The sequence below is a fragment of the Columba livia genome, chromosome 4 (genome assembly GCF_036013475.1).
Source record: "Columba livia isolate bColLiv1 breed racing homer chromosome 4, bColLiv1.pat.W.v2, whole genome shotgun sequence".
Lineage (NCBI taxonomy): Eukaryota > Metazoa > Chordata > Aves > Columbiformes > Columbidae > Columba > Columba livia.
This window is the reverse complement of record NC_088605.1, coordinates 40,696,040-40,723,501: the sequence shown is the minus strand read 5'-3', so window position 1 is coordinate 40,723,501 and position 27,462 is coordinate 40,696,040. Positions and strand designations below refer to the sequence as shown.

At 36.9% G+C, this 27,462-nt stretch overlaps 1 protein-coding gene across 3 annotated transcripts in view; it reads left to right on the top strand.

The window, feature by feature from the left end:
- The first annotated feature begins 6,196 nt into the window (after positions 1 to 6,196).
- PALLD (palladin, cytoskeletal associated protein) overlaps positions 6,197 to 27,462 on the top strand; it is a 199,175-nt gene continuing 177,909 nt past the window's right edge. For 2 of the 3 annotated variants that reach the window (XM_021297371.2, XM_065061363.1), the window contains exons 1-2: positions 6,197 to 6,378; positions 9,363 to 10,403. In XM_021297371.2, the coding sequence (XP_021153046.2) occupies positions 9,364 to 10,403 (1,040 nt within the window). In that variant the 5' untranslated portion in view covers positions 6,197 to 6,378; position 9,363. The remainder of the gene's footprint in view (positions 6,379 to 9,362; positions 10,404 to 27,462) is intronic. The other variant, XM_065061364.1, reaches the window with a different exon arrangement.

The window sequence follows — 27,462 nt, the reverse complement described above, 5'->3', positions numbered from 1 at the left end:
GTTGTTGTTTAATTTAGTCCTACTGAGGTTAGCAGCGGAAGTGATCAGCTGTTCAGTGTTCCTCCTTCAGCGTTCATTCCTCTTTCCAGAAGTATGGATGTCACATTCTTGCAGATTTGTCTTTGTTTAGCACTATGACTGCTGGCAGCAACGTACAGCTGTCTACCCTTATCTTGCACCAGACATGTTTTTAGGTGGCAGGCTGTGCCTTTCTACAGAACACAGCAATATATTTGACATAATCAAAAGTCAGCTTGCAATAGCTGTTATAAAGGTAAAGTAAGGGTGTACTATGATTAAAGGAAAAAGAGAAGTAAATATTTATTTTCCTAGAGAACAGCATTTCAGTTTGTTGAAAGAGGCACATTCCTTTTTCAAAGTTAATCCCCTTGTAAAGAAAGAGGCTTTAATCTGGTATTGAACTTCAGCGCTGTCTGTGCCTGCTCGGATCAAACACATTTCACATGCTAAGAAGGAATCCAAGTACATGACTGGCTGTGAATATAAACATATAAAATGTGGGCTATAGGCTTGCAGTTAAAATTAACCTAATGGAGGCCATTTTCCTTATGAAAAGGAAAGTCTAACTGAGCTGCATTGACAAAGGCTTAATATTACAACATAAAAACATGCCATGTGATGCTACAAAGCATTTTTCTCATTGACCAGCTATGAAGGTTTTATGATATGCATAAGTGCAAACAGTTTTTATTTTTTAAAAAATCAGATTTGTTTGAAATGTGTTTTTCGTAGAGCCACCCAGGTAGCAGCTAATCTGAGTGGGACTGAAGCACATACTTGAAGTTAAGCAGGAGTTCCATACTACACGGGGCATAGCAAGATGGATGACTTTTCAGTTATGGTACTGGGAAGGAAAACAAATGTAATTAATTTACAAAATTAAAGAAATGGTAAAGCCACATGAATATGACTAACATTAGGAGGATATGGGACAAAATCAACTTAGAGTAACAGTTGATGCAGTTAAGTAAAATGAAACTAAACAAAAATACAGCTAAAGTCTTGAATGTGGACTCTTTAAAAGAAAATTCTTTAAGAACTAGGCTAGGGTTAATTCTGCTTTGCACAATCAGGACACTTAAATTAACTACCTAACACTTATAGTTTGCTTTTCTTCTTTCAGTGTATGAGGTATCAGTCTAAGTTAGAATGTTATTTTTGTGACCTGTTTAGTTATAATTTGTTTCACTTATCTCCTTAGAAAATTATGTAGGACTAAACTATGTAATACATTACCAAGAGTGCTTAAATTTCTTAAATGTATAACATGATCTGAAATCTCTACATGCTAGACTACCCAATCTCAATTATATTGCCACGTGCTATACTGCTGAATTTTATCCTTGCTTTCTCTACCCTTGTGAAATCACATCAGTCCTGTCTTCTGTAACTTTAACTCTCTTCCCCACACGTTTCTTAATTCAACGTGAGATTGGTTTCTTGGTTTTTGTTTGTTTGGTTTTTGTTTGTTTTTTTGTTCTTGTGTGTGTGTGTGTGCTTTAACAACATCAGCTGTATTATAGGCTTGCTTAAATTCTCACTGATATACATTCCCAAATGTTAAAACCCGGAGTGGTCTTCCTACTTAAACCATGGAAAACTGTCAGCTGCAGTTTGTTGACACCTGTTTTCTTGTGTTTTGATGCTATTATATAATATGGCTTAAATATTTTAATGGAATCAGACAGTGACAAGGCCTTCTCTAGGAGCCCCTGCACAGATGCGAGCTGAGCCTATATGGATTTTTAAGGACTATTATTACAAAAAATATCAGTACCAGTAAATCAGATTGTCTCTGCACGTTCTCTGCTCTGAAGAAGGATTTCAATGAGAAGGGTGTGAACACCACAGGGCCTAATGCACACACAGGCCCCTGCCTGAAAAGTTTGATGCTGCATTCCTCAGCAACATCTCCTGGCAGCCGTGATTGTACCTCAGCCTCCACCGCGACATGACACGAATCGAGTGTGTGTGACAGTGTTGTGAGCCTGGAGGGAGTCTGATGAACGCCAGGGTCTGGTAAAAAGTAAAGAGGCTGTTGGTGTCACTGGCTCAGACTGCTGGCTGCGGCCACCACCCAGGCCAGGCCACTGCCTGCACTCAGGTAACTTGGGCAGGGACATCTTCACCCCAGCACAGTGTTTGTTGGCAAGGATGGAATGGCTTTGCTCTACACATCTGTGTCTTCATGATAAATTCTGTGAGGACAGGGTGTACTTCACAACCCTAGATGCAAAAAGTGTATTAATCACTATACACAGGGGCTCAAATTCCAAATAAAATTCCTCTGGGATTTTAAGGGATCTTGAAGACACCCACTGTGGCAATTTGTTCATTAGTTTAGCTTTTACCTGTCTGGCTAGTGATAGACTGGAAAATGTGACATCTTGAAAGAGAATAGTATTACAAGTGTTCTAGTGGTCTTCAGATAAGGGACACTGAATTACGGATTTCTTAGTCTGAGGTAGGTTACCTCAGCAGGACCTTAGATACAACAGATCTTGGACTGAGAAGCTTTAATCTCTTTCCTAGTTTAACTAACAGCATCAGTTCTTTGTGAGTTGCCTTCCTTTATATTTTATGGTTTCCTTTCCTCCTCACAGCTGTGATAATTCCAGAAAGCTGTGATATTTTTAAGTTTATTGAACTGTTGTTACTTGCAACCCCTCAGTCATTTTGTTGATGAAGTATTCTGTAAAACAAATGTGTGAGTTATTATTACTGTTCTTTTAGCCATTTAATTCTAACAACTGTTGAATTCCTTCTAGACCAATTACGAGTACCACTGCTAGAAAAATTGAAGGTGTATGAGCTTTTCCGTCACAATTCTGCAGATTTGTCCAGAAACTTGGAAAAATGGTATTTGAGTACCATGGACACTGCTTGACTATTTCACTACGTTTGACACTTTCATATATGTACAACAGGTAGGTACTTCTAATGGACTTTAAAAAAAAAAACACAGAGTAGCTCTAGCTATGTAACAAATTTATTTACAAATATATCTACAAGCAAAATTAAATTTTTGCATACTGAGGGAAAACAAAAAAAGAAACAAAGCGATGCATGGCATCAAACTATAGCAAGGCAGTGACCTAGTGTGTTTAAACACAGGTGACCAGATTTTATTTTTTTTAAAAAGAACAAAAACATACCGTTTAGAGATGGGAAAAAAAAAAAAAGTTAGTGACTCAAAAGAACTGGAGGATTCTGTGTCAACTAGTAAAGGGAGTTGTATCTGATTCTGCTGCTTAAAGTAGAAGCAGCTCTTAAAGATCCAGCTTACAGTCTGCTGTTTGACTTTAGGTCTTGGGAAAGGAGATTGCCTATCTACTTGTATCTTATCCTGTTGGTATTTAAAGGAAGACAAAAATAACAGGGACTACAACAGCGGTATTCTTCTTTCTCAAGCAAGCACATTAATTACTAGGGTAAAGACCCATGACAGTGTATATTGGTCTTAGGCCAATCAACAATGAAAATCTCTTGCACCATGTACCATCTTCATCAGAATGGAGAGCTTGTGCAACCAGGAGAGAGTTATATTATAGCTTGTGGTATGAGGCTCTGCATGACTCAGGCTAACTAGTATTAGAAACTATTATTAAGGTTTCAGGAGACCAGTCTAACAATGCTCCATCAAATCTATCACTAGGAAAAAAACATTATCTCTCCAGAGTTCCGTTCATCGGTTGAATTTGCCACAATACTGCAATAGGAAGGGAGTGAGCATGTCAGGCATAATATCCTTTATCCTGCTTGTAAGTTATCATTAATCTTCACATTTTACATGTAAATGCTATATTATTATATAATTATTACACCATTGTGTATTATTGTTCACATTCATCTTTCAAAATGTGTAGTTGCTCCAAAGTTTTAGTCCCTCCAGCATTTGCTTATAGCAATTTACCACTGTCCACCATCTTTGCAAAGGGACATACACATTATTTTTCCAATAAAAATGGAAGATCTTGATCAAAAGTTAAGTAAGTTTCCTAAAGATTCAGCATAGGTCAAAGGGTATAAGCACCTAAATCTTAGTAGAATGACATTGGGAAAATTTGTTCATGGCCTACAGCTGTATAAAACCTTACCTTAACGAGTTTGTAAGTTATGAGGAGTATTTCATTAACTTTTTAATCCACTAGGAATAAACTGTACACAAATCTTTATCTTTCAGGGCAAATGTTTCTACCACGCTCTACAAAAGGTAATAGATGTACCTGATTTACACAAATCATCAGTGCAACTGTATTTGTAAAAACTTAGTTCCTTTAAAAATTATCTCTGCAGGTGTCTCCAGGCAGATACATTTTCTTCCCTGAAGTGACAATTTAAACATGTAATTCCAAGAACCAGGATTTCATCCACCCCCGCCCTGTAGAAAATGCTGAAGACAGCCCAAGGCAGTTTGTTGCTGTTTATATACAGGCTATTTTTGGCTCTCACTTCAAGGTCCCTAACTCTTATGCATTTAGTGGAGAGGCCAGTGCCTGACACAGGGCCTGGATTCCACTCTGTGGGGTGACTGCTTAAAAATTAGGCATAGAGTGGTTAACTCTTACATGACCTGCTCCTTTTTTCTGTACAGTTTTTATCCTGGATTTTTTTAGAATGACAATTCTGTTCTTATTTGACACAGTGAAATTACTGTAAAATGACATGAAATAAAATCCTTTTTATTTATTTCATTACAACACAGGAAGGATCTCAAGTCATAAGAATGAGGTTTGTGTACATTGTGAAGTAAGTATTCCTCATCCAACAGTGAATCTGTTGAAGTTCTCATCAAGGGACAGTAATTGCCTCTATGAAGATGCAAAGGAATACAGTATGTTAACCACTGAAATAAAATATGTGATACCAACACTTTACAACACATAAAGATGGCCTGGGACCAATAGGGAGCTATGAGTCTCTTGTACGCTCGTGTCACAGCAGCGGGTCCACTGCACTTCCATTGTTACCAAGGAATAAACTTCATTAAAAGTGCACAGCAATGTTTAGAAGACCTTGAGATAAGAACAAAATTAATTCAGATCAGAAAGCAGATAGTGAACGCTGGCAGAAGGGATGGAGGTCTGTAACACCCATATGGAGCTACAATTTCTCCTATCTAGTCTAGAGAATTTGACTCCCAATAGGCTGTGATCTGGTAGAAACAATCCTACCTACATATTGCTTTTGTGATTATGTGATAAAGTCTGTAGATAAAATGAGCAGTCTTCAAGTTTAGTCCTCCTTTCCTTTCAAAGGAAATTATGTGCCTGAAAAGGCACGAGTGTGCTCTTGGACAGAAAGATTTTCTTCCCTTAGACAAAACTCTCACAGGAGTTCTTAATGAGGTGAAAGGACTTCCTTGGAAAAGACAGTAAGGGAGGGTTGGCGGTGTTACTCTTTAAAATCTCCAAGGCTATAGAAACCAGAAATGCATTTTAGTTGTTTTAGTGTTAATATATCTGTCAGTTGTGCAGTTTTTTAGAGCATATATGTTTTACCAGTGTTGGTATGTGTGTGTGTGTCATTTCTGAGGGAGATACTTCTTTTCTGATTATAAGATTACTTCATTCGAAATGTGGAAATTCAAGAGGTAAATTTATTTATACAGTGTAGTATAAGATTAATAATTATCTATTATTACTAAAAGAGGTACCATTTCTGCTGATAACTCTAAAAATATTAAGGGTCTTTTCCAACCTAAATGATTCTATGATTTTTCTTGTCCTAGAAGGATTTTTAAAGTACATAAGGAAGCTATTAGTTTCAAACCACTTTTAGTAGAAAAAGCGTATTATTTTATTTATTGTCATAAAAACAGTTAAAAAGTTAGGAATCTGTTACGACAAAATGCTGTAGAAATACATTATTTTTCAAAAATTAACTTTCACACACTGTGTTTTCTATGACCTGTGGAGGTAGGCCCTTTGTCAATGAGCGAGATTCACATCTGAAAATTCCAGAATAATATTTTTAAACCACCGAAAGTACTATGTTAAATACGATAAAAATTGCTCATTTAAATGATTAAGTTCTCTGAATCTCTGAGTAGTAAGTGCACAGAACTTTGTGCCACTTCCAGGCCCAACGTTGCTTCTGCTGGAATTCCAGATAGCGACAGTCTGCTGAAACATGAGTTCAGTTACCAAATATAGATGAGTGGGGTAAGAATTACATAGTCACAGAGGACAGATGTAACACACAGGCCACAGTCTTCTCGATGCTTACCAAGGACCAAGCAATCTTTAGTGAATAGCTGGAGCAACTTTAAGCCTACTTAGATAAAGAAGGAAAAAAGCAACTTTACCTGCTATTAGTTATACTTGAGATTCTTCATATTGGCCCATTCATTCTAAGGTCTGTTTTATATTTTCTGCTAAATTTAGTTATTGTACTTTGGGGAGTAATTTTGCAGGATTTCAAAATTCAGAGGAAAAGTATGTGACTTTTCTGTTTTAAAAAAAAATCTTATTAGATACTTTTCTTCCATCATATTATTCATTTGAATGGATTTGCTTTGGGTTATATTTTTTTAAGCAGCAATTTTTCATTGGACAGGTTCTGCAAATTTAAGATGCTTATGCTTGAAATGAGTCCTTTGATTTTCTGTGATTTTCTATATTTCATTATTTATCTCTTCAATACATTAGTTTGATTGATTATTCAATTGTTTTCTTTTTTGTACATTGTAATCTAGTAAATTTTGAATTTACTCTTTTTCATACTATTCCTTAGAGCATCTATGTTATTTTCTGCATAAATATTTAACTAGTGTGATATTAAAATGTGTATTTACTTGTCAGTAATTTTTAAATATACAGCAAATAGTACCCCATAAATAGTTTACATGTAATAATGCTGGAAGCATAGCTGCATGCTGATCTGCATGCAACACTGTATTTTATGTTTATGTCTTTAAATGACATAGTATATGGCTTTGCAGGTTACCTAATGAGTAATGATGATGAAAACCGTTATAAATACATTGTAGTGTAACTTGGAGAAGCTAGAAATAGCATTTGAAATTTCTAATTATGATCTTATATGCTACTTGAGATGGCTAGCGATACTTCATCTCCAGTTCACTGTGGTTGCAAGTTGTTCTAAAAGAATAGTGGTTTTAAGTATTACAGTGTGACTGAAAAAAAGTCTTTATACTGGAAGCTTCCATTCAGCTCTCCAAAGCTAGACATATAAATCCATTTTTAGTCATCAGACCTTTCTCACCAAGAAGGCTTGTCAGCATTAGAAATTTCCGATAACCAGTGTATATTTAATTTTATCATCTTTATCTAAATACCCAGCTTCGGTTTGATTTACCTAAATTCAGGTATTGCGCTTTGAAAATTATGACATATGTAGCTGTAATATTTTTCTGATGAGTGACAAAACAGCATAAAACTGAGTAGTACATGGAGATATGCTCATTCATAACACATTCATTTTAATCATCATGTCAGGTGGCTAGCAATAGGTTAAATTGTTCTGTGACCCATAACCCATTGAAATAACAGAGCAGCTTGGTCTTGGAAGTCAGAGAAGTTTATCTGAGTATGTAATGTGTCACTTTGAGATGGGAGCAAGCTAGGAACCAGTATGAATCAGATTTAAATAAATATATAATTTGAATCACAGATATTTACAAGTTATATAACTAGTAAACCACCATGTTTGTTCACTTTAGCACAAAGTGTTAAAAAATAGCTAAGATTAAGGAGACAGAAACTCTCCAGGTTCAACACGTGGTTCTCTGGCAGCTGTCCAGTTTATGCCTTAACAGCTGAGCCTCTAGACCAACTGTTTGCTTGGCTTCTCAAATTCATTCTTTAAAGCTGCTATGTGGTAGTCAGTTATACTGTATATACCTTTTTAGATTCTGTTGACAAGAGATTGCCATGGTAGCTAAATTTGTTGCACTGTAAACACAGATAAAAGGAAAGAAAAATGTAATCCCAAAGAATAAGCCTATCATTGTACTCTGTAAAAACATATATCAAGCCCTAAAATGTTTCTGTTCCCTTATACTTCTCTTTTATGTGTTGAGTTGTGATCTGTTGGCAAGACAAGCAGGCATATCAAGAGATGCATATGCCAGGCCAACTATTCCAGTAATCTCTCAGTCAGTTAATGACTACATGCTGGGTAAGCCCTGGTGAAGTGACTAAAGGTAATTGGAGCTTTCACAAGCTGATGTAAAATACACCCGAGTGCACCTCCTGACAGTCAAGCCACCTATCTATCAGTGGAGAAATGGTTTAGACCATAAAGAGAACACACATTTTTAAAAACCTTGTGCACAAGAAATCTCATAAAAATTATCGTAAGTGAATTTTCAAGGGTTATTTAAAAAGCCGATGTTCAACTTAATTCAATGGATCACAGAAGCAACCATTACTTCTAAGATGAGATCACTCACAATCTAGTGACCAGCAGGATGAATAAATTTCTATAAGGAGAGTTTCAGGCAGATCCTTCCCTTGGGAAAAATGTGGTTACCTGTTTCTTGCTGGCTTTACAGAAACAGAGAACACTCATTCCAAAATCATGTGGGAAAACTGGAGATGTATGGACACTTCTGTACTTTGTGAAACTGGTACAGAATATGCATAATATGCTTTATACACTTACATGGTGTAGGGCGACACATAGGTTGTGAAACCTGTTTCTTTCGTGTTTTATTTCTAGCATGTGGTAGTTGGATGTTGCACTTACTGGTGTTGAGAAAAGTGCTACTAAGTTGTTTTGAAAGGTAACAAGTTTAAATCATTAATAAAATAAGTCAATTAGTATTAAAAACATTATCAACTTTAAACAGGAAGGATAACTTGGAATTTCTAATCCAGATGTACTTGTGTAGATTCTCAGAATGGTTTCAATTAGATCAATGTTTTCCTCTTGGAATTTGATGGTATAGTGACTGAAAGGCAGTGTTAAGGGTATGAGAAAAGTAAATATATTCTCCAAATCATCAAAAGCCTAAAACCAGGAAAAGTAAAGTGTAATAGCATTGATATGAAATAATCAATCAGATGTGAAATAACAAATCACTCGGATTGGCCCAGTGGAATTCAGCATTGTGCTAGGCAATGTACAAAGGATGTCTTCATAGTTCTGAAGGAAGATGCATGAGAAATATTACTCTTAAGTACTCTCATTTCCACCTAGACAATTTGCAGCCCTGGCCCATTCTAACAGAAAAGAAGATTTATGGTATTTCATGCATCAATGAGTTCTGCACTTCTCTAGGTTTTGTGTCTAGCTTATGGGAACCAGGCCATAACAGGGATTTATATTAACAAGTTCTCTTTTATTTGTTGAAAAATTGTATTTGTGTCTTCCAGGATGCAAGAGAGAAGCTGTAGCCAGGCATTGCCTCTTTCTTTGATGCTGAAGGAAGTTTACTGTGCAGAGAAAGGCACCAATAAGGGATATCCTGAAAACATGTCAGAAGCTTCATCCTATCATGACTATTTCTGTGATTCCCTACCAGACACACAGAATGGGGAATTTTCAAATGAACTTTCTGCCTTCCTTACCCAAGAGGAAATATGCAAGAGCCTTGACATAGCTCGGGAAGCCATTGCCAATTCCATGAAAGAGGACCAGAAAGCAGCACCAGAGTTTATTCATTTCAACACCTCTCTTTCTAGCAATTCAGAAAATTCTTCTTTCAGGGATACCAAACTTCAGGAGCAAGATGCTGTACAGAGGCCTCAGACAAGCAGTCTGACTTCATCTGCTGTAAGTGACGTTCTCCCAAGGAAGTGGAAAGAGCAATCCATTGCACCTCAAACAGCAAGTAGTGTTGTCGCAGTTCCCAGGAGGCAAACAAGCACCTCACCTTTGCAAACTGCTAGTCCCAGCTTCATTAGAAGCCTGAAACATTCAGAGAAAGATGGCCCAGGTGTACCTGAGACAAGTCCAACACCTGAACTGGCATCCCAAGAAGTTCCTTTCAGGAACAAGCTATGTGACAAAGCTGCCACATTCATAGAAGAATTGTCATCTATATTTAGACAGGCAGCAAAGACAAGAGGCCGAAGTCCTGATGGGGATTCTTCTTCTCCAGACAGTGGATACCTGTCTCCTAAAAAGAAACAACTACCCATAAGTACCTCAGTGAGCCAGGAGTTTGACAAGCCACATCAAGATACTGAGCCTGAGGCAATATTACCTGGGGTTCATCTGAATGGAGAGCACTTTTCTAAAAAGGAGAACATCACTCAGAGTGAAGTGGTCCTTTGCCATCCCTTCATCAACATGGAAGAGAATCGGACTTCACCACCTCAATTCACTCAGAAGCTCCGGAGCCAGGAAGTTGCTGAAGGAAATAAAGTATTGCTGGAGTGCAGAGTTGCTGGCAACCCAGTCCCTGATGTCAGGTAATCATGTGCCTTTTGATTAAGGCACCAGATATCATCTTGTGATTGGAGAAGATACTCAATGCCAAGTATCACAGTGAACCTTCTCAGAGGTAATCACATAAGAGTGGATCACACAGGGGTTAGTAAACACACGGAATAACAGATTCTGACCTCTTCAGTTCTCTAGAGCATTTCATTATTTTCTGCTTGGGAAATGAAGTTCTGCTTGACTGAAGAGCCACATGGCAAATTTAGAAACAGAATTAGCTCTAATAACATTCTGTGTGACAGTCACCTCATTAATCTGAGTGAAAGAATTCACAATTTGTCCCTGAACAGCATATATCAGGCAGTTGGTACAGTTTTTACTCTCAGTTAATTATAATATCTCCAAGCCCCATACCAATGGGATTTGGGGTCTATACTATGAGATAACCTAAAATTTTCTAAATCTAGTCAAATACTCTCTTGTGTGAGACATTTCCAGAAGATATAAAGATGTTCCCCATTTCAAAACTTCTTTTGATACTTGGTAGTGACATTTATGTGCACTTGTATTTTTCAATGACAAAACATAAAGTAACTGCTGCATAAGTTTGTTTTTACATGTTTTATTTTTATTATGAAAAACTCATAATACCTTCCACTGTCTTCCTTTCCTTGTAAATCTAATAGAAATTAAGGTCACCCAGAACTGCATAAACAGTGTTTGCCACTCCACAGGTCTGAGCCTTAATGCTAATACGATTGCCTAACACACACATGGCTAGATTATACCTCTAGTTTAAGAGTTCCTCACAACCTACTTTCGTTTAAAGTCAATTAAGCATATTCGATGTTCTCAAAAGAAAATTTTGTCCCAAAAGACCAGTTTCAACAGGACAGATTTTGCAGTTCCCCATTCAGAGCTTCCTTTAAGGTTATTTAGTTACTTCTGAAGACTCTATAATTCTTTGAACATTCTCAATATTTCCTTAAAGGAACATAGTAATCACTCTCCTGTAACACTTGTTGTGCTTTAAATTTATTTGTATCTTTTGCTGTGCAGTCTTTCAACACTTTGAAATTACTAATATTTTGCATTGAGTTACCTCTGATTACTTGCAGACAGTCGCATGTATAGGTATCGCAGCTATGCAGGCTTAGGAATACATATCCATCACTAAACAGTGTCTTCATACATACCGTAACTGAACTTCTCCTTTGAAATCAGTCTTTACCATATATTTTAGAATTTGTACTTTTTGGTACAGGAATAAACAGAGCTGTCAGTTCGAAAATTTTAGATGAATGTCAACAAAATTTAAAAACACACAAACATTCTTACGAAGTTTCTTGCTAAGAAAGCAAGAGACATGAAGTTGTGGTTTGGGGGTTTTTTGGTGATTTTTTTGGTGGGTTTTCGTTTGCTTGTTTGTTTTGTTTGTTTTAGAATACTACTTATTGAGTCATTAATAAGACTATCAAGGTACTGAGAGCCAGTTTATAGACAATATTGGTTTACTACCATGAAACACTGTTTTCACCACCATCAATCTATCAGTTACAAAATTTATTTTGTGGGGTGAAAATGATCTTAGAATAGACAGCGCAGAGGCGTGGAGGATCTCTAAAACCAGAATTACTAAACGCCCATTACATAGAGCCTAGGGTCAACAGGCATTTAGTTTCATATCACAACAAAAAAAACCCTTACTAGTGACATCAGACTGACATATTCTGTATTTCCTGCCATTGGTACAAGTACAGTTCTATTCAGAACAATGATAAATTATTTATTTCTTTTATGAAATACAGGCAGTTTGCGTGAGCTTGACAGCACCAATGAGGTTACAGTGTTTTAATAGCAAAGATGCACTGTTGTAATGCTTCGGTATCTCATTGCTCCTATTTTATTTGGTGTACCATCAGTCTTCAGTGATACAACTCCAGGACCACACATAAATATCATCTGAACTAGGAAGTTGTGTACAAGCTATGGACTTTTTTTTCCTTAGGTCTCTTACATAATTATATTCATTACAGTGGCTGCTAATATCAAGGTATTTACAAGAAATGTATGAAAAAGCTTTATTTTTTTTAAATTTTAGTGTGAACTCTGCTTTTCTGAATCTAAACTCTTGCAGAATCACTAAAGGAGAGGGAAAATCTTAATCACTGAGCAGAATGAGTCATGACATAATAGATGATTTTAAAATTCACTATACTTTTGAGTAAACTCAGGAGTATCAATTAATTTGTAACTTTTAGATTATTTTGCTTTTTGAAATAATAATTGTGCTATGTTATTAGTCTGCAGATAGAACCGTTGTTGAATTATAGCAAATTCGCTTCATGCCAGCTTCTCAGTGTTTTCCAAAGCTCCTTGACAGTCAGTTTATACACTTGCATGGTCCACTCTCAAGTTGGTTTTATTTAGTAATTATTAATAAATCTCCACCTGGCAACAGCACACAAAATAATGAATATACCCGAAGACCTATTGTTTACCTACAAAAAATTACTTTTAAAAATTTTCCACTAAAAATGCGTTTCCCCTTTAGCCTCTATTTCATTGTAGATCTTCAAAAGAAGAAAAATACGGCAGCTGTAACTCAAAAAACTGTTCATTTCGGCAGTCAATACAGTTCTCCACCGGGACCTTGCTGTAATGACGCTGCCGTGGCTGCAGAGGTCACTCGCACACAGCACAGGCTGGGCTCTGCCAGGCCGGGCTTCTCCCGAGGGCTGGGCCCCACAAGGGGGAAGCGCAGAGCCCGCCGCTATTGAGCGCTGCTAGGGAGCTCACAGAACAAAAGCCAAGACTCGTTCAGTGGTTAAAGAGACTGGGCTCACCGTGTAAGGACATGGCAAATACTTGCGCGCTGTTTGGGTTAGACTGCAAAGTCTTGTCTCTGAATCTCGGGGAAAGAAGCGGGTTCTTTCCTTTAGAAGGTAAGAAAAGATGCACAAAAATTAGTAGTGGACTCTAGACTATAACAACGTTACTAGGAACTTCTGAACAGTTATGTAATATCACCTATGCACATCACTCCCCCTCTTGCTGGAGCTGAAAGAGTTCTATGGTATATCCTGCATATCCAGCTAATATGTTGCAGTGGAAAAATAAAAGCCTATTGAAAACCACTGATGTATTGCAAAGCAAGTGAAGAATGCTTGCTGTTTGTGCCACTTTTAGGAACATTTCTGTAAATTTGATTTCTACGTGGTTAAACAAAAGAACTCAAATCTCAATGATACAATATTAGTTAACCATTCTCATGTGTTTTGATAATTAAAACAATGTAGTTTTCTAAAGCACTGTACTTAGAAAACCATTCCATTAGTCTGAATTTCTGATTTGTAATGCCTTTGAAAAAATCTTTGGAGCATTATCATATGAATTGGATTTAATTACATCCTGTTTTCTGAGCAAAATGGCATTAAACGTTTTGTGAAAAGTGCTGAATAGGTACAAGACAGAAATGGATATTATTGCCAAAAGAAGGGCTATAGAACAAGCTTAGCAGTTACCTGGTCTGTGAGGCATAATATCCAGCCAGTTAGCACATGCAAAGCTTTCTGAACAGGAGATACATGCACGCCAGAAGGCTGTGCTGCCATCCAGCACGATCTGGACAGGCTGGAGAGTTGGGCGGGGAATAACCTGATGAAATTTAACAAGGGAAAGTGTAGAGTCCTGCATCTGGGCAGGAACAACCCCAGGTTCCAGTATAGATTGGAAAATTACATATTAGAGAGCAGTGTAGGGGAAAGGGACCTGAGGGTCCTGGTGGACACCAGGATGACCATGAGCCAGCACTGTGCCCTTGTGGCCAGGAAGGCCAATGGCATCCTGGGGTGTATTAGAAGGGGGGTGGCTAGTAGATCGAGAGAGGTCCTCCTTCCCCTCTACTCTGCCCTGGTGAGACAACACCTGGAATATTGTGTCCAGTTCTGGGCCCCTCAGTTCAAGAAGGACAGGGAACTGCTGGAGAGGGTCCAAGTGTAGGGCAACAAAGATGATTAAGGGGTGGAGCACCTCCCTTATGAAGAAAGGCTGAGGGAGCTGGGTCTCTTTAGTTTGGAGAAAAGGAGACTGAGGGGGGACCTTATTAATGCTTATAAATACATAAAGGGTGAGTGCCACGAGGACGGAGCCAGGCTCTTCTCGGTGGCAAACAATGATAGGACAAGGGGTAATGGGATCAAGCTGGAACACAAGAGGTTCCAGTTAAATTTGAGAAGAAACTTCTTCTCAGTAAGGGTGACAGAGCACTGGAACAGGCTGCCCAGGGAGGTTGTGGAGTCTCCTTCTCTGGAGACATTCAAAACCCACCTGGACATGTTCCTGTGTGACCTCACCTAGGCGTTCCTGCTCCAGCAGGGAGATTGGACTAGATGATCTTTTGAGGTCCCTTCCAATCCAGACATACTGTGATACATAGGCATAAGCAAAGATTACTACAGTCTGTACATTTGCACACAGCAATAAGATCTGCAGAACTCAGGCTTCGGTTGTTCTGATTTTTCCCAGAAAAGCCAGTTTCAATAACATAGCCACTGCAAATAATATCTTTGGAACTCTATGTGGTGTGATAAAAGTAGAGAGCAATTGGGGGGCAGGGGGGGTGTTTGTTTGTTTGTGGACTTTTGTTTTGTTTTGTTTGTTTGTTGTGGGGTTTTTTTGTTGTGTTTGTTTTGTTTTGTTGTGGGTTGGGTTTTTTGTCTCAGCTGGGAAGAAAATAACCAGAAGCTGTAGTTCCTAAAGTAATGATAAAATAACATAAGTTTTATGGTGACAAAAAAAGCACTAACTATGTTATTGTTTTTCCCAGCAACCAATAAGTTGTCCAGCTTAATAATGAGCACAGCTGATATTGAGACAGAATGAAGCACTGGTGACCATAAGTTCATCCAAGTCATCTTTTGATTCTGTGATCTACAGCAGAGCAAAAGGCCTTCAAAAGAAGCTACCTAAATATTTCAGACTGTTTAGCATATTACTGTTTTTCTGTGCATCACATTTTAAACTAGAACCCTAATCTTCACTAAACTAGCTTAGTTCTACAAGGGTAAAGTACGTAAACTTCGACAGAAGGACTTTAACTAGAATCTTAGGGTTGAATCAGTCAAGAAAACAATCAGTTAAATTTCAAGAACCCCTACATTTCCTCAAAATTAAATCCCTAACTTACTAGTTCTACTAGGAGAAAATTGAATATCTAACAACAAAGATTTTGTCACTGGTCAGAACAATTTTAACGTTGCTGTACAGCCCAGATTCTAATCTTAAGATGTAGCAAAGTAGGCTAGTTTAAGAAGTTCTAGGATACGTATCTTCTAAAGAAGATCTAAAACATATAAAAGTTGAAACAGAAATTTTCTATATTATTCTCAAAACCACTGTATCAATCAGTAGCTCTCCTTCAAAGCAGGTCAACAGTGAAGTACTTAAAATACCCAAGTGAGCACTAAACCAGCTAAAACACATACCCACTGGGACCTCTACAGCATTTGCCTCACTACCTGAATATTTAATTACTTCTGAGGTCTGCATTGAGCTGTAAGTTATGATTATTCACCCAGATTCTGTAGCACAATGGATACTGAAACCTTTTGTGCAAAGTGTATTCTCTTCCATCTTCAACAGCAAAGCGAACAAACTGCCCCTCCCCATTCCCCCAAAGGAAAACAAACAAAACACAACACTTCCTACATACTACATGTCAAGAATAGAGAATGCTTTCTTTACCTTAAGGAATCTGTTCTTATTATAACACTTTATCTTCTCATTAGTGTTCTTTACTTAAATTTCACTGTATCAAGGAGCTAGAAACCCCACCTAGAAACATTTCTGGCATGTAATCCAGAACTGGTTTTAGAAAATATAGAAACAAATACAGACTACAACACATTTATAATAAAACCCAGCTATCTTGATGTCTACAGCTTCACAAAACTTACCCAGTTTTACAGCCTTTAAAAGCTTCAAAGTCTAAAAACGTGTAATAAGCTATGTCTCCACCATAGTCTTCCTATAATAAAGAGCATGATCCCCCAGGACTCTAATCAGGCACAGCTGCACAGAATATCGATCATCAGGTTAAGTAATGCTTAACACAGATGCACACAGCTGGGAGGAAATCCAGGTGTACAAGACAATAGCGACTGAACTACCTACAGTTGTCTTGGGAATGTGAAGGGTGTTACAGATGCAGTTTCTGCTTCTTTACTAGGCCTGATTTCAGGTAGGAGAACTGTGGTTTAAAGGGACCATTCGGTTTTGTTTCTTGAAGTCTCTCATTGTGTCTATTTTGTAGTTGTAAGGAAACATACTAGTGACTTGGTAGGAGGTGTAGGTGTTTCGTAATGGTAAGGCTTTACTACTTTTTTTTTCAATAAACTATGAATAGGTATTTATATATGTGTCTTAATGGAACATATTTAACAACATGTTTGATAATTCTAGGTATCCCTAGTTCAAAAAAATATGTTTCTTGGGTGTGTTCCTCACTTTTTTGTATAAGCTCTTCAATAGTTATGTTCAGAACTGTTCCTTTTCCATTTGTAAAATCTTAACTATTCAGGTTAGAGTTTAGAACCAGGTGATTCAGGTCCTGTTTTTCAAATCTTTTCAGAAGCTTAAATACATACTTGTGTTATTCAAGATGGAAGCTTTAGTGAAACCATTTTATGATGAACTTGTTTTAAGTATTTGTTAATTACATTCTTATTTGCTAGCTCAAGAACTAAACTTTCTTCTGAACCATTAGATGTTTAATGTGTCTTAACAGCAGACTTTATACTAGACTATAAGCATCATGGTAGCTACAGTGATTGGAGAAATACTTTCTAAAAGATTGAAAGGATTAGTATGTGCCCTAAGTAGCAGGAGGGAGCTCTTGTGACTTGGAAGACATTAACAGCCAAATCTATTATTCTTATACTGTAAAAAATATTTTATTGAGGTTTAATGTGATTGTCACATTATTTCTTATATGTGTGTTTTAAAATGAAGCTCACTCTTTTTTGAGAGAGGATAGAAATAGATAACAATTCTGTTGCAAACACTGAAGTGCAGCTTTGTGCCAGAGATAGTATTGATTACACAAATGGTTTATTTCTGAATCTTTGCAGTTTTTGTTATTGAGAATTGTCATTTAAACTTGTCCAAATTCCTTACTAATATTGTAATTATAGCAGAGTTTCTCTCATTATTTTTCCTTGTTTTAACACACCCATATCCTCATGTGTTTCTCTAGGTGCTCTAGCAACCTTACAGCTATATCAGAGACCTGCTTGCTTTAGTGTTTTTATTCAGCTATTCATAGTTTTAGGATGAAGTGACATGTTTTATTTTAACTGAAATTAATATACAAAGTACTTTAACAACATTTAAGCACAGTAATTCCATTAAGTTTCATTTTTTCCTTTGATCTGTTGGTTTTCTGGATTTCTGCTCGTTGTGTGTATTTGTGGTGGCTTTACTTAGTTTAATTTATTACCAAATGCAATATTCTACAGTAAGAATCTATCTATTACAAAAAAAACTTCCTTAATTTACACAATAGTTTCTATTCCATTCATTCACAGTGTTGTTATAATTGTTTATTAATGTTTAGAACAGGGTGACAAGAAACAGTGGTTCTTTGTTACTATGCAACCTTTTGTAAACAAGAAGTGTTCCCAGAATATTTTGTATTTACTTCCAAGGGAGACAGTTGATGGAGTTGGATGTTAAACTTCTTCCAAATATAAACATTTTTCTTGTATGCTCCCCATAGTCTGGCTGGTTTTCTTTATGAAACAATTTTGTCCAAAATATGTACTTTTATACAGGAATCTACAATGCTCTTTTACTAACGATTTCAGAATAGAATTGCACTGATCTCTCTTCTTACTAATCTGCAAAGAGAAAGTACTTGTTAAGAATGGAGGAAGATTTTTCTGCATAAGGAGGTCCTTGGATCATAAAACGTTATCTTTGTAGATTTGGGTATTTTTATGTACATGGAACACTGAAGACCATCTGAAAGTATAAACAGGGTATGTAATATTGAGTGTAGATTAAAAAGTTAGCCATTTTAATCTGGTAGTACATTCATTTCAGAAATCTGTTCAGCAGTAACATGTCATTTAGTATTTTAATTGCATTCAAATTAAAATATAATATCTATAGATATTAAAACAATATGTCAACATCCTCCATATTATTCTGTCACTTATATTTTTTCTTAGTCCTCATGTATCAATAATCTTGTCTTTTACTTTTTTTTCCTTCATTTATGAGTCAAACTAATAGCTATTTGCAGTCTTGACCTTCTTATGCTTTTAGCCCTTCTTCCCTTCTCATTTATTTCCTTTTACACTCTTGGTTTATTGGACCATGCTATGCCATTCTTATGTCTTGAATTTTGTTTGTCTGCTTTTGTGGATTTGGGATAAGGCCTGTCCATCTCCAGGCATTCCTGGGGTTTCAGTTTCCTTCGGGGCTGATCTGGAATGTAATGTTGAAAGTCACTTCAGTGACTTTTGAAACTGCTCTGTCTTAGAACAGAGCTCTGGACTAGTGGGCCTTATTGGGGAAGCGAGGGTTTATACCCTAGTGCAAATGGTTAAACTGTTGCGGTGGCTGCCTGTAGTAATTTGCGGCCTTGCAGGTTTTAAGTAGATAACCTGTGTCTTTCAAATGTTTCCTTTTCCATTCTCCATTTTGTGGCAGTTAAAGTTCACACTGGCTGAATTTTCTGCATCTTGGTGAAAACATGCAGTGGATATAAGGCCTATTCTGATAATGTACTTACCTGCTTTAAAAATACTGTGGCATATCTGAAAAATGCTAGCAGTGCAGCAGTTTTCTTAACTCATAATAATAAGTTAACTCCCCCTCTGCCCTGCCCTGGTGAGACCCCATCTGGAATATTGTGTCCAGTTCTGGGCCCCTCAGTTCAAGAAGGACAGGGAACTGCTGGAGAGGGTCCAGTGTAGGGCAACGAAGATGATTAAGGGAGTGGAGCATCTCCCGCATGAGGAAAGGCTGAGGGAGCTGGGTCTCTTTAGTTTGGAGAAGAGGAGACTGAAGGGTGACCTCATTAATGTTTATAAATAAGTAAAAGGTAAGTGTCACGAGGATGGAGCCAGGCTCTTCTCTGTGACAACCAATGATAAGATGGGGCAATGAGTATAAACTGGAACACAGGAGCTTTCATTTAGATTTGAGAAGAAACTTCACACTGCGGGTGACAGGGCACTGGAACAGGCTGCCCAGGGGGGTTGTGGAGCCTCCTACTTTGGAGACATTCAAAACCTGCCTGGATGCCTTCCTGTGTAACCTTATCTAGGTGTTCCTGCTCCAGCAGGCAGGTTGGACTAGATGATCTTTTGAGGTCCCTTCCAATCCCTAACATTCTGTGATTCTGTGTGATAAGTAATACTCTGTTTACCTTAGAACCACAAGGATGTTGGAAAGAGGATTCTTTATTATTTTTCATCACACTAATTAAGAACAGCATTTAGGAGACTCTTGCAGTATATGATAACCAAATATTTTATTTTGATGGGGATTTTTTTTGTCATTGCTGCCTAAAACCATAGAGTATAGTATTTAAAATGGGTATCTGGAAAGCCGGGCTATTTTGTAGGTGAAATGACCCTTATAAAGTCCAGATTGTGATCATGGGATAATTTATTAAAGTCTTATAAAATAAACAGATTGCTAGTTCAAGCATAACTTAGTCTGAGAAGTCAGTTGGTGTTATAAAATGAATATTCAAAGATCTAAAATTGAGAATGTGTGGGTATGGTTGGAGACGTGGTGTGGCTGGGGGACACACAGACTGTCTGCTTGTTCACTTCTTATATGGATAAAAGTCTCAAGGAGGAGCCATAGATCCTGGATTTAGATCATAGGTTATTCTTACATTTCATTTATTTCTTGTCTCTGTAGAACAGTTTTGACTATGTGACATATGCATTTTCTCATCTTTGTTATACAGGCTCTGTGCATCACCAGGCTCTCTTTCTTCAGACCTGTATGTTTAGTATTTTTCATGAACACTGAAATATCTTTTGTAGTTTACATTTTAGAAAATAGCAGGCTTTATTTTTTGTTTTCCATCCTGAAAACAGGAATAATAAAGCCTGTTAAGTGTATGAAGACGGGTGTTATAAAAGGCAACTGTACCAAAAAAAAAAAAAAAAAAAGATAGTTGTTGAAACTTAGCTAGGTCTGTTCTTTGAAATTGGATTTAGGAAAAGAATTCCAGCTCTTTTACTTTATTTTTCTCTGTCTATTTATGAATACCAATGTCACTGTCTTGGTGTATTTCTGATTACATTACTGAAAGTTTAAAAGAATCTTGGTTCACTTCATTGTTCCTTTGTTCTGCTTTGTCTGCCTCTCAGTAAAAGTATGCAGTTCTTATGTTCCCTGCTAATGCTCCGTAAATAAGTAACATATTAACTAGTATTTAAAAGAAGACTCAAAGATAGATGAAAATGTTATCAAAGTGCATTTTAAACTTTTTCTATGCTTGACAGCTAATGTGAAAAGATTAAAAGTAAATTCATTAAAGTTACATTTCTAAAATAAGAAAAATTGTGTTATTATCTGCATAGTGAAAAAACATACAAGGAATTTTTGCCTTTTATTTACATAGGAATTGAATGAGATTTGGATGAACTCTAAAATAATAAGGCACCACATGTCTTCAGAAAGCTCTTTCACTATGTCTGCTGTGTCCATAGTAAATAGTTTCAGTTTAAAAACTAAGCTTAATTGAATTAGTTTTAAAACAGAGGTTTCAAAAAAAAAGTGGTGCTGAAACAGGGCCAGAGGCAATATTCCAAGATGCTGCTTTTACTTCATGTTTCAGCATTTATTTGTATAAGTCTTACATGCGGTCCCTGAACCTTTCCAGTATTGTGCAAAGCATTAATAGCCAAGATGTCTGACAGTGAGGAAATACACCAGCAATCTGCTTGTCACAGACTGATTGAAAGTATTGATCTATGAAAATGGAAACTTAATCTAGCAGCTAAGTAGAACAGAGGTGGGAATGAACTCACATGTTTTGGGAGTGGACTGCTTTATTTGTACTGAAATGTGAAGAGAAATTAAGTACTGAGGCTTTTCATGGAGAGAAACATTTGGAGTTGGTAATTCTGGTATCACAGAATCACAGAATATTAGGGATTGGAAGGAACCTTGAAAGATCATCTAGTCCAATTCCCCTGCTGGAGCAGAAACACCTAGATGAATGTGTCCAGGTTGGTTTTGAATGTCTCCAGAGTAGGAGACTCCACAACCCACCTGGGGCAGCCTGTTCTAGTGCTCTGTCACCTGCACTGTGAAGAAGTTTCTTAAGTTTGAGTGGAACCTTCTGTGTTCCAATTTGCACCCATTGCCCCTTATCTTATCATTGGTTGTCACAGAGAAGAGCCTGGCTCCATCCTCGTGACACTCACCCTTTGTATATTTATAAACATTAATGAGGTCACCCCTCAGTCTCCTCCAAGCTGAAAAGACCGAGCTCCCCAGCCTTTCCTCATGCGGGAGATGCTCCACTCCTTTAATCATCTTTGTTGCCCTGCACTGGATTCTCTCTCCAGCAGTTCCCTGTCCTTCTTGAACTGAGGGGCCCAGAACTGGACACAATATTCCAGGTGTGGTCTCACCAGGGCAGAGTAGAGGGAAAGGAGAACCTCTCTCGACCTGCTAACCACCCCCCTTCTAATGGTTCATGGTCATCCTGCTGTCCACCAGACCCCCAGGTCCCTTTTCCCTATACTGCTCTCCAAGAGGACATTCCCCACCTTATCATTACTTACCAATGTTCAACAAGTATGCAGTGCTATTCCAAATCCTATTTAAAATATTATGCTTAATATTCTTTGACATATTTGCTCAGTTGCCTAGAGGCAATACCACATCTTGTATTGCTTAAGTTTCTTAAGGATAATTACAGCAGTTTAATAACATTACTTAAACAGGACATAGCTTTGTAAGATACAATATGTCGCTTTTTAAATACAAATTAAGTAAATGCAATTATCACTTCGAAACTTGATGGTTTAAAAATTATTTCCTAATAAAAAAACTTCATCATGTCTGAAATATGCTCTGTAAATGCATTCTTGACAAAGTGAAAGCTAACTTTAGAGATCTTGATGATGAAGTTGAACAAATAGGACTTTTCTGTAAACATTCACAACTGATGACTGAAAATGCTAGACTTCAGTTCATGCAATTGGAGCTGACAGAGCTTAGAGGGAGATGGAGAAGGCTATGGACTAAAAGTTTATAATAGAACAAACATAGAAGAAGCATAGTTAAACAGCAGTGAAAATTGAGCTTATTTTGTTAGTAATAGAACCCCTATGGAAAGTGTGTTCTTTTAACAAGTGTTGCAGTTTGATAGGGCTCTGTTAAGTGGACTGTAACTGTGGGTCATTTAATAGGCCCTGGACTTCCCCTTTCAGCCTATGCAAAGTGAAAGAAAGGACTAAAGGAAATTCCATTGTCTACCTGCTCCCTGTCACTTATGAAAATGAGAGAGGAAGTCCTTCCATAAAATCTGTATTTCTTTCCCTGAGCAGAAAGATGTAAAGTAAGTGGGAAAGTTAAGGCATTAACAGTGCTTTGTTTTTATACCTTGTAGAAGCATGGTCACATTTTGAAGTGAGTGGTGCAAGGATAGCAGTAAATAGACCTATTATTTCTGTAAATCCAGCGAAAATCTTCCTTTCACTCTGTGGTCACTATGATCAACAGTGGGGTTGGTAGAAATAAATAAATAGATAGAAGTCTTGGGTAGATTTTTAGGGTGTGTGGGAGTGATGTTCAAGGGATATAATGATGAAAGAATATTGTTGTTCCTTCTTTAGATAGAACTTTACAAAACCTCTGAACATGCACTATATGCAGAACAGCTGTTTTATTTATGTCTGAGGCATTGTAATTTTTTCTCACCAAGTTACTTACTCACAAAACATTTTATGTTGGCAGCAGTTGTAACATTCCACATTCTTTAGCAAAGAAGTGAAGATTAAAAGATTTTTTTTTTTTTTTTACTTTTGGATGTTGAAAAATAGTATTTTTTTTAAGGTAGCAAATGAATAGAATTTGCACGTTTAGCTTTGCACAGAATATGTCTTCACTGAGGTGTTGTCACCTTAGACACGTAACTGTTTTTTAGTCTTTATCCTCTAGAAAACTTTCATTTATTACATTAATTCATGTAACTTAATTGCCACTTTGTGCCTGTGTCAGTTGCCTGGTCTGAGGCAATTCACAAAATGAGAATTGATCAGTAGGAATAGTAAAAAATTGCAAACACCTGAAATAGTAAGGGGCTTGCTTAAGTAACAAAAACTTGAATCAGTATCTATATGACATGTTTCTGTAAATCAGGAAATGAGCAGACTTCTTAAATATACACCAAGGTAATCTGTGTAGAGAAGAGATGCTATTGTATTAAATAAACCAGGAGGAATAATTCAACTATATGATTTCACCTGTATATATGAAGATACCTTTAAGTTGCAGAAGAGGCAAATGCCTGTATAGAGGTATCTTGTCTGATGTACTGAAGTACTTCATGTCACAGTGCTTGTTGTAGACCAGACACTAAGAACCCTAATTTCCTTAAATAAACTCTGCTACAGTTAGTGTGACACTGTTCAGTGTAGATGAGTACACAACTCACGGAGTAGTGTGAACTCAAACAGGCCAGACTTCCTGTGGGAAATGGTAATAAGTTAAAATGCTTGGGAGCTGGAGTTAATTACCAGGTAGAATCACTCCTAAACCACTGGGTATTTTCAGCTACCTGCAGGTCAAAGCAAGTAGAGGACTTAAATTTTTGCACAACAAGTCTATTATGAGGACAGGTTTCTTTTAGTCTAACACTAACATGCTGCTTCATATTTGAAGTCGTTAATTGTTCCATCTTGTTAATAATGTATACTTGCAGTGTATGCATGTATTAATGTTAAAAAAATAATTACTACTTTTCAATAGTGCCTTTCATCTGAGCATTTCAGTGCTTTATAAACAGCTTGTATAACATGGGAACAGCTTTTGTTTATCTCCTGTTTTTTGATACCTTAGTGCTTTTCAGAGAGCCAAGGCAAAAAGATTAGACAAATAGAATCTATCTCTCATTTATGGTACAACTGACAGGTACCCATTGCTAACTATGTATTCTTTTAATGTCATAGAAGATGTTGCCACTAAGATAATACAAGGCCAAATCATTGCTTATGGGAAGACCACTTAAATATTCATCCTGTGAGTAGCTGAGGCATGTATTAACTGAACTAACATGAACAGAGGGTTTCCTACTCCTATAGAGTAGCCTTGACAAATGCAAGTTGATAACAAGCTTCATAGAAGACCATTTACCATTTAGCCACAATCCAGCATTCTGAGCATTTTGCTCTTCCACTATCTTTTTTTTTTTTTTTTTCCCCTTTGACATATTAGTGAAATGGATAAAGCACTAATACACTGATAATTAGGGGCCAGGTATAGCATCAGATGCTGTCAGAACCTGTTACCTTTGTATATGCTTTCCATATAGTCTATACTGAAAGGAAACGTGAGTCTTTTTGGTCAAGTGTCCCTCTGTGTTATGACAGGTTTGCTTTTAAGAGGCAGTGTGGGGAAGAAAAACAAAACAAACAACAAAAAAAAAAAACAACCAAACAAACTTAAAACCAGTCAGACATTCTATATGCCTATGTTTGACCATGAGTGGGCACAGAGATATTCTTTGTAATATCATACTTAAACTCAGAGATCAAGCAGAAACATGGATCTCATATTGGCAGTTATCCATAGTTCAAGCTTGAATGTGAACTGCCTTAGTTTCTACCTTATTCCCTTAAAAAAAAAAAGTTATTTGAATGAAGATAATGCTTAAGTCAATTGGCATGTGTATTTTTGGCTAAAGCATAGCTCTAGATAAAATGAATGCAATATGCATAGTTTGAATTATGTAAGTTAAAGTTAATTTTTAATACATTTTATAGTGTTTGAAGAGTGAATTTCTGTTATTGTTCAATGTAGGCAGATTAAAATGTGTGCTGGCTTAGAATTCTTAATGCAGTACCAGATGTTCCACTTGGCAGAATGTGAAGCTCATCAAAACTTTTATTGATTTGCACCATTCTTCGTAGAAATCTGCTCCTCTGCTGGTTCTGAATGGAAACACCTGCTGAACCAATTAGTTCACAAAGTAACAGGAATGAATTTGTGTAGATAATTAACAAATGCAATGTAAGATATAAAAGTGACTTCTCCTTTTTCCTATTCTTAATATATAAAACCATCTTCTATTAAATACTTACTGGTAAAATTCATTCTTAGTTCCAGTTGGATCCCTTTGCTCGGAATTTTCTACTTTTTAAACAGTGAAGCCTTACATTTAGGTAACTAACATAACTATTTACCAAGTACCCTGTTTACAAGCAGTATAAACCAAAGCCTTTTAAAATCTGCAGTGACCGACTGATGTGTGCCTCAAGAAGATAAGTGGAAGTTACTCAGAGTATTAGTGTTTTAGGAAAAGGCAAAAATATCTATGGGGAAGTTCTTATGCAGAATTAAAGATCTTAATAAAAAGTAGGGAAATATAACTTTCATCTTAAGGTTCTGCCTTAATTCTGAATGACTAATCCATAGAAAATTTAATTCTCCTAGTTGCTGCATGGAGAGTGTGTTCCATTATAATCAATGAACGTGATTTATGTTCCTAAAGTCTTTGAGTTCTGTCATGCACAAAGCCGAGAAATCTAATTTCAACACTATGTATTGGTATAATATTCTACAGATTTCAAAAAAATGGGGAAATTCTCTCAGTTTCTGTTTCTGCACTCCAATAGCTTTCTTAGTTAAATCTGAATTTTTATGTCTCCTAAACTATGATCATACTTAAGCAGTCATCAGTGAAGCACCTTTGGAAAGGCAAAAACTCAGGCAGGTAAATATTTCTTCTCCTGGTATTGGATAGTTGCTTGTTAATCACTCCTGTTAGAAGGTATTCTTCTTAGAGATGTTAATTTAGGGAGAACTTGAATTGTAGTTATGAAGCAGTATAAAATAATCCAAACTAGAATAATGAACTTATTTTTTTTAGTATGTCTTTCCGACACACTGCAGAGAGCATTTGTATGTTGCAGTCTTTATTATCAATTAATATCTATATTGACTGGATCTAAATATTTCAATCTTTTGACACTTAGGATAATAGAGATGGACAACTTAATTCTCAATTTATGATTTGCTGGAGATGTTAGTACAGTGAGTCTCTTGTATAGTGAAGAGTAAGGGAAAATACTTGTATCCTTACAGAGGTAAATGTTACTGTATATTTTGTGCCTTTTTTCAAAACAGCATTGCCACTGGTGAGGGCTTTCAAGTTTAATTAAGGAGGGCTGGGACAGGAGACTTGATTCTATCTGAGCTTCCTCAGGTTTGCCAGATGGCCAGAAGGAATCTATAAAATCCTGTTTTCCACAAAACCCATGAGAGGTAATTTTGAGGGACTTTACCTATAAAGGAAGTAGGTGGAGATTGTGATTTGCAGTTCACTGGGGAATTATTACAGATGCCGGGCATTGTAATTCTAGAACATGCTGCTGACTGCAGATTCAGAGGCTGGTGATTCAGAATTTCAACCTCTTTATTCTCAGAGGATTTCTAAATCACCGATCAAAACATCCCCCTCTAAAAAAAAAAATAAACAAACTAAAACACAACCTAAATGAGATTAACTTTTGCTCTGTTGGATAGAGGAAACACCTCTGTTGCTATAATCCAGGTAAGTGACAACCTGAAAACTGGATCCATGTCATGTTGTGTAGTGCGATATTACAGCCAAAGTCACTCCAGAACCCAGGACTGGCATAAGACCCACAGTGAATTCCTATATAAACTGATGCAGAAACCATCATTCAATGAAGGCCTCCCCTAGCTTAACAGTTACAGCAGGCCTACTATATCATGTTCCTTCACAGCTTTGTCCTCAGAAGGACTGTTCTTGAGGTATATGACATGAAGATAGAAATGAACTGCTTTGGATTGAAAAGGAAG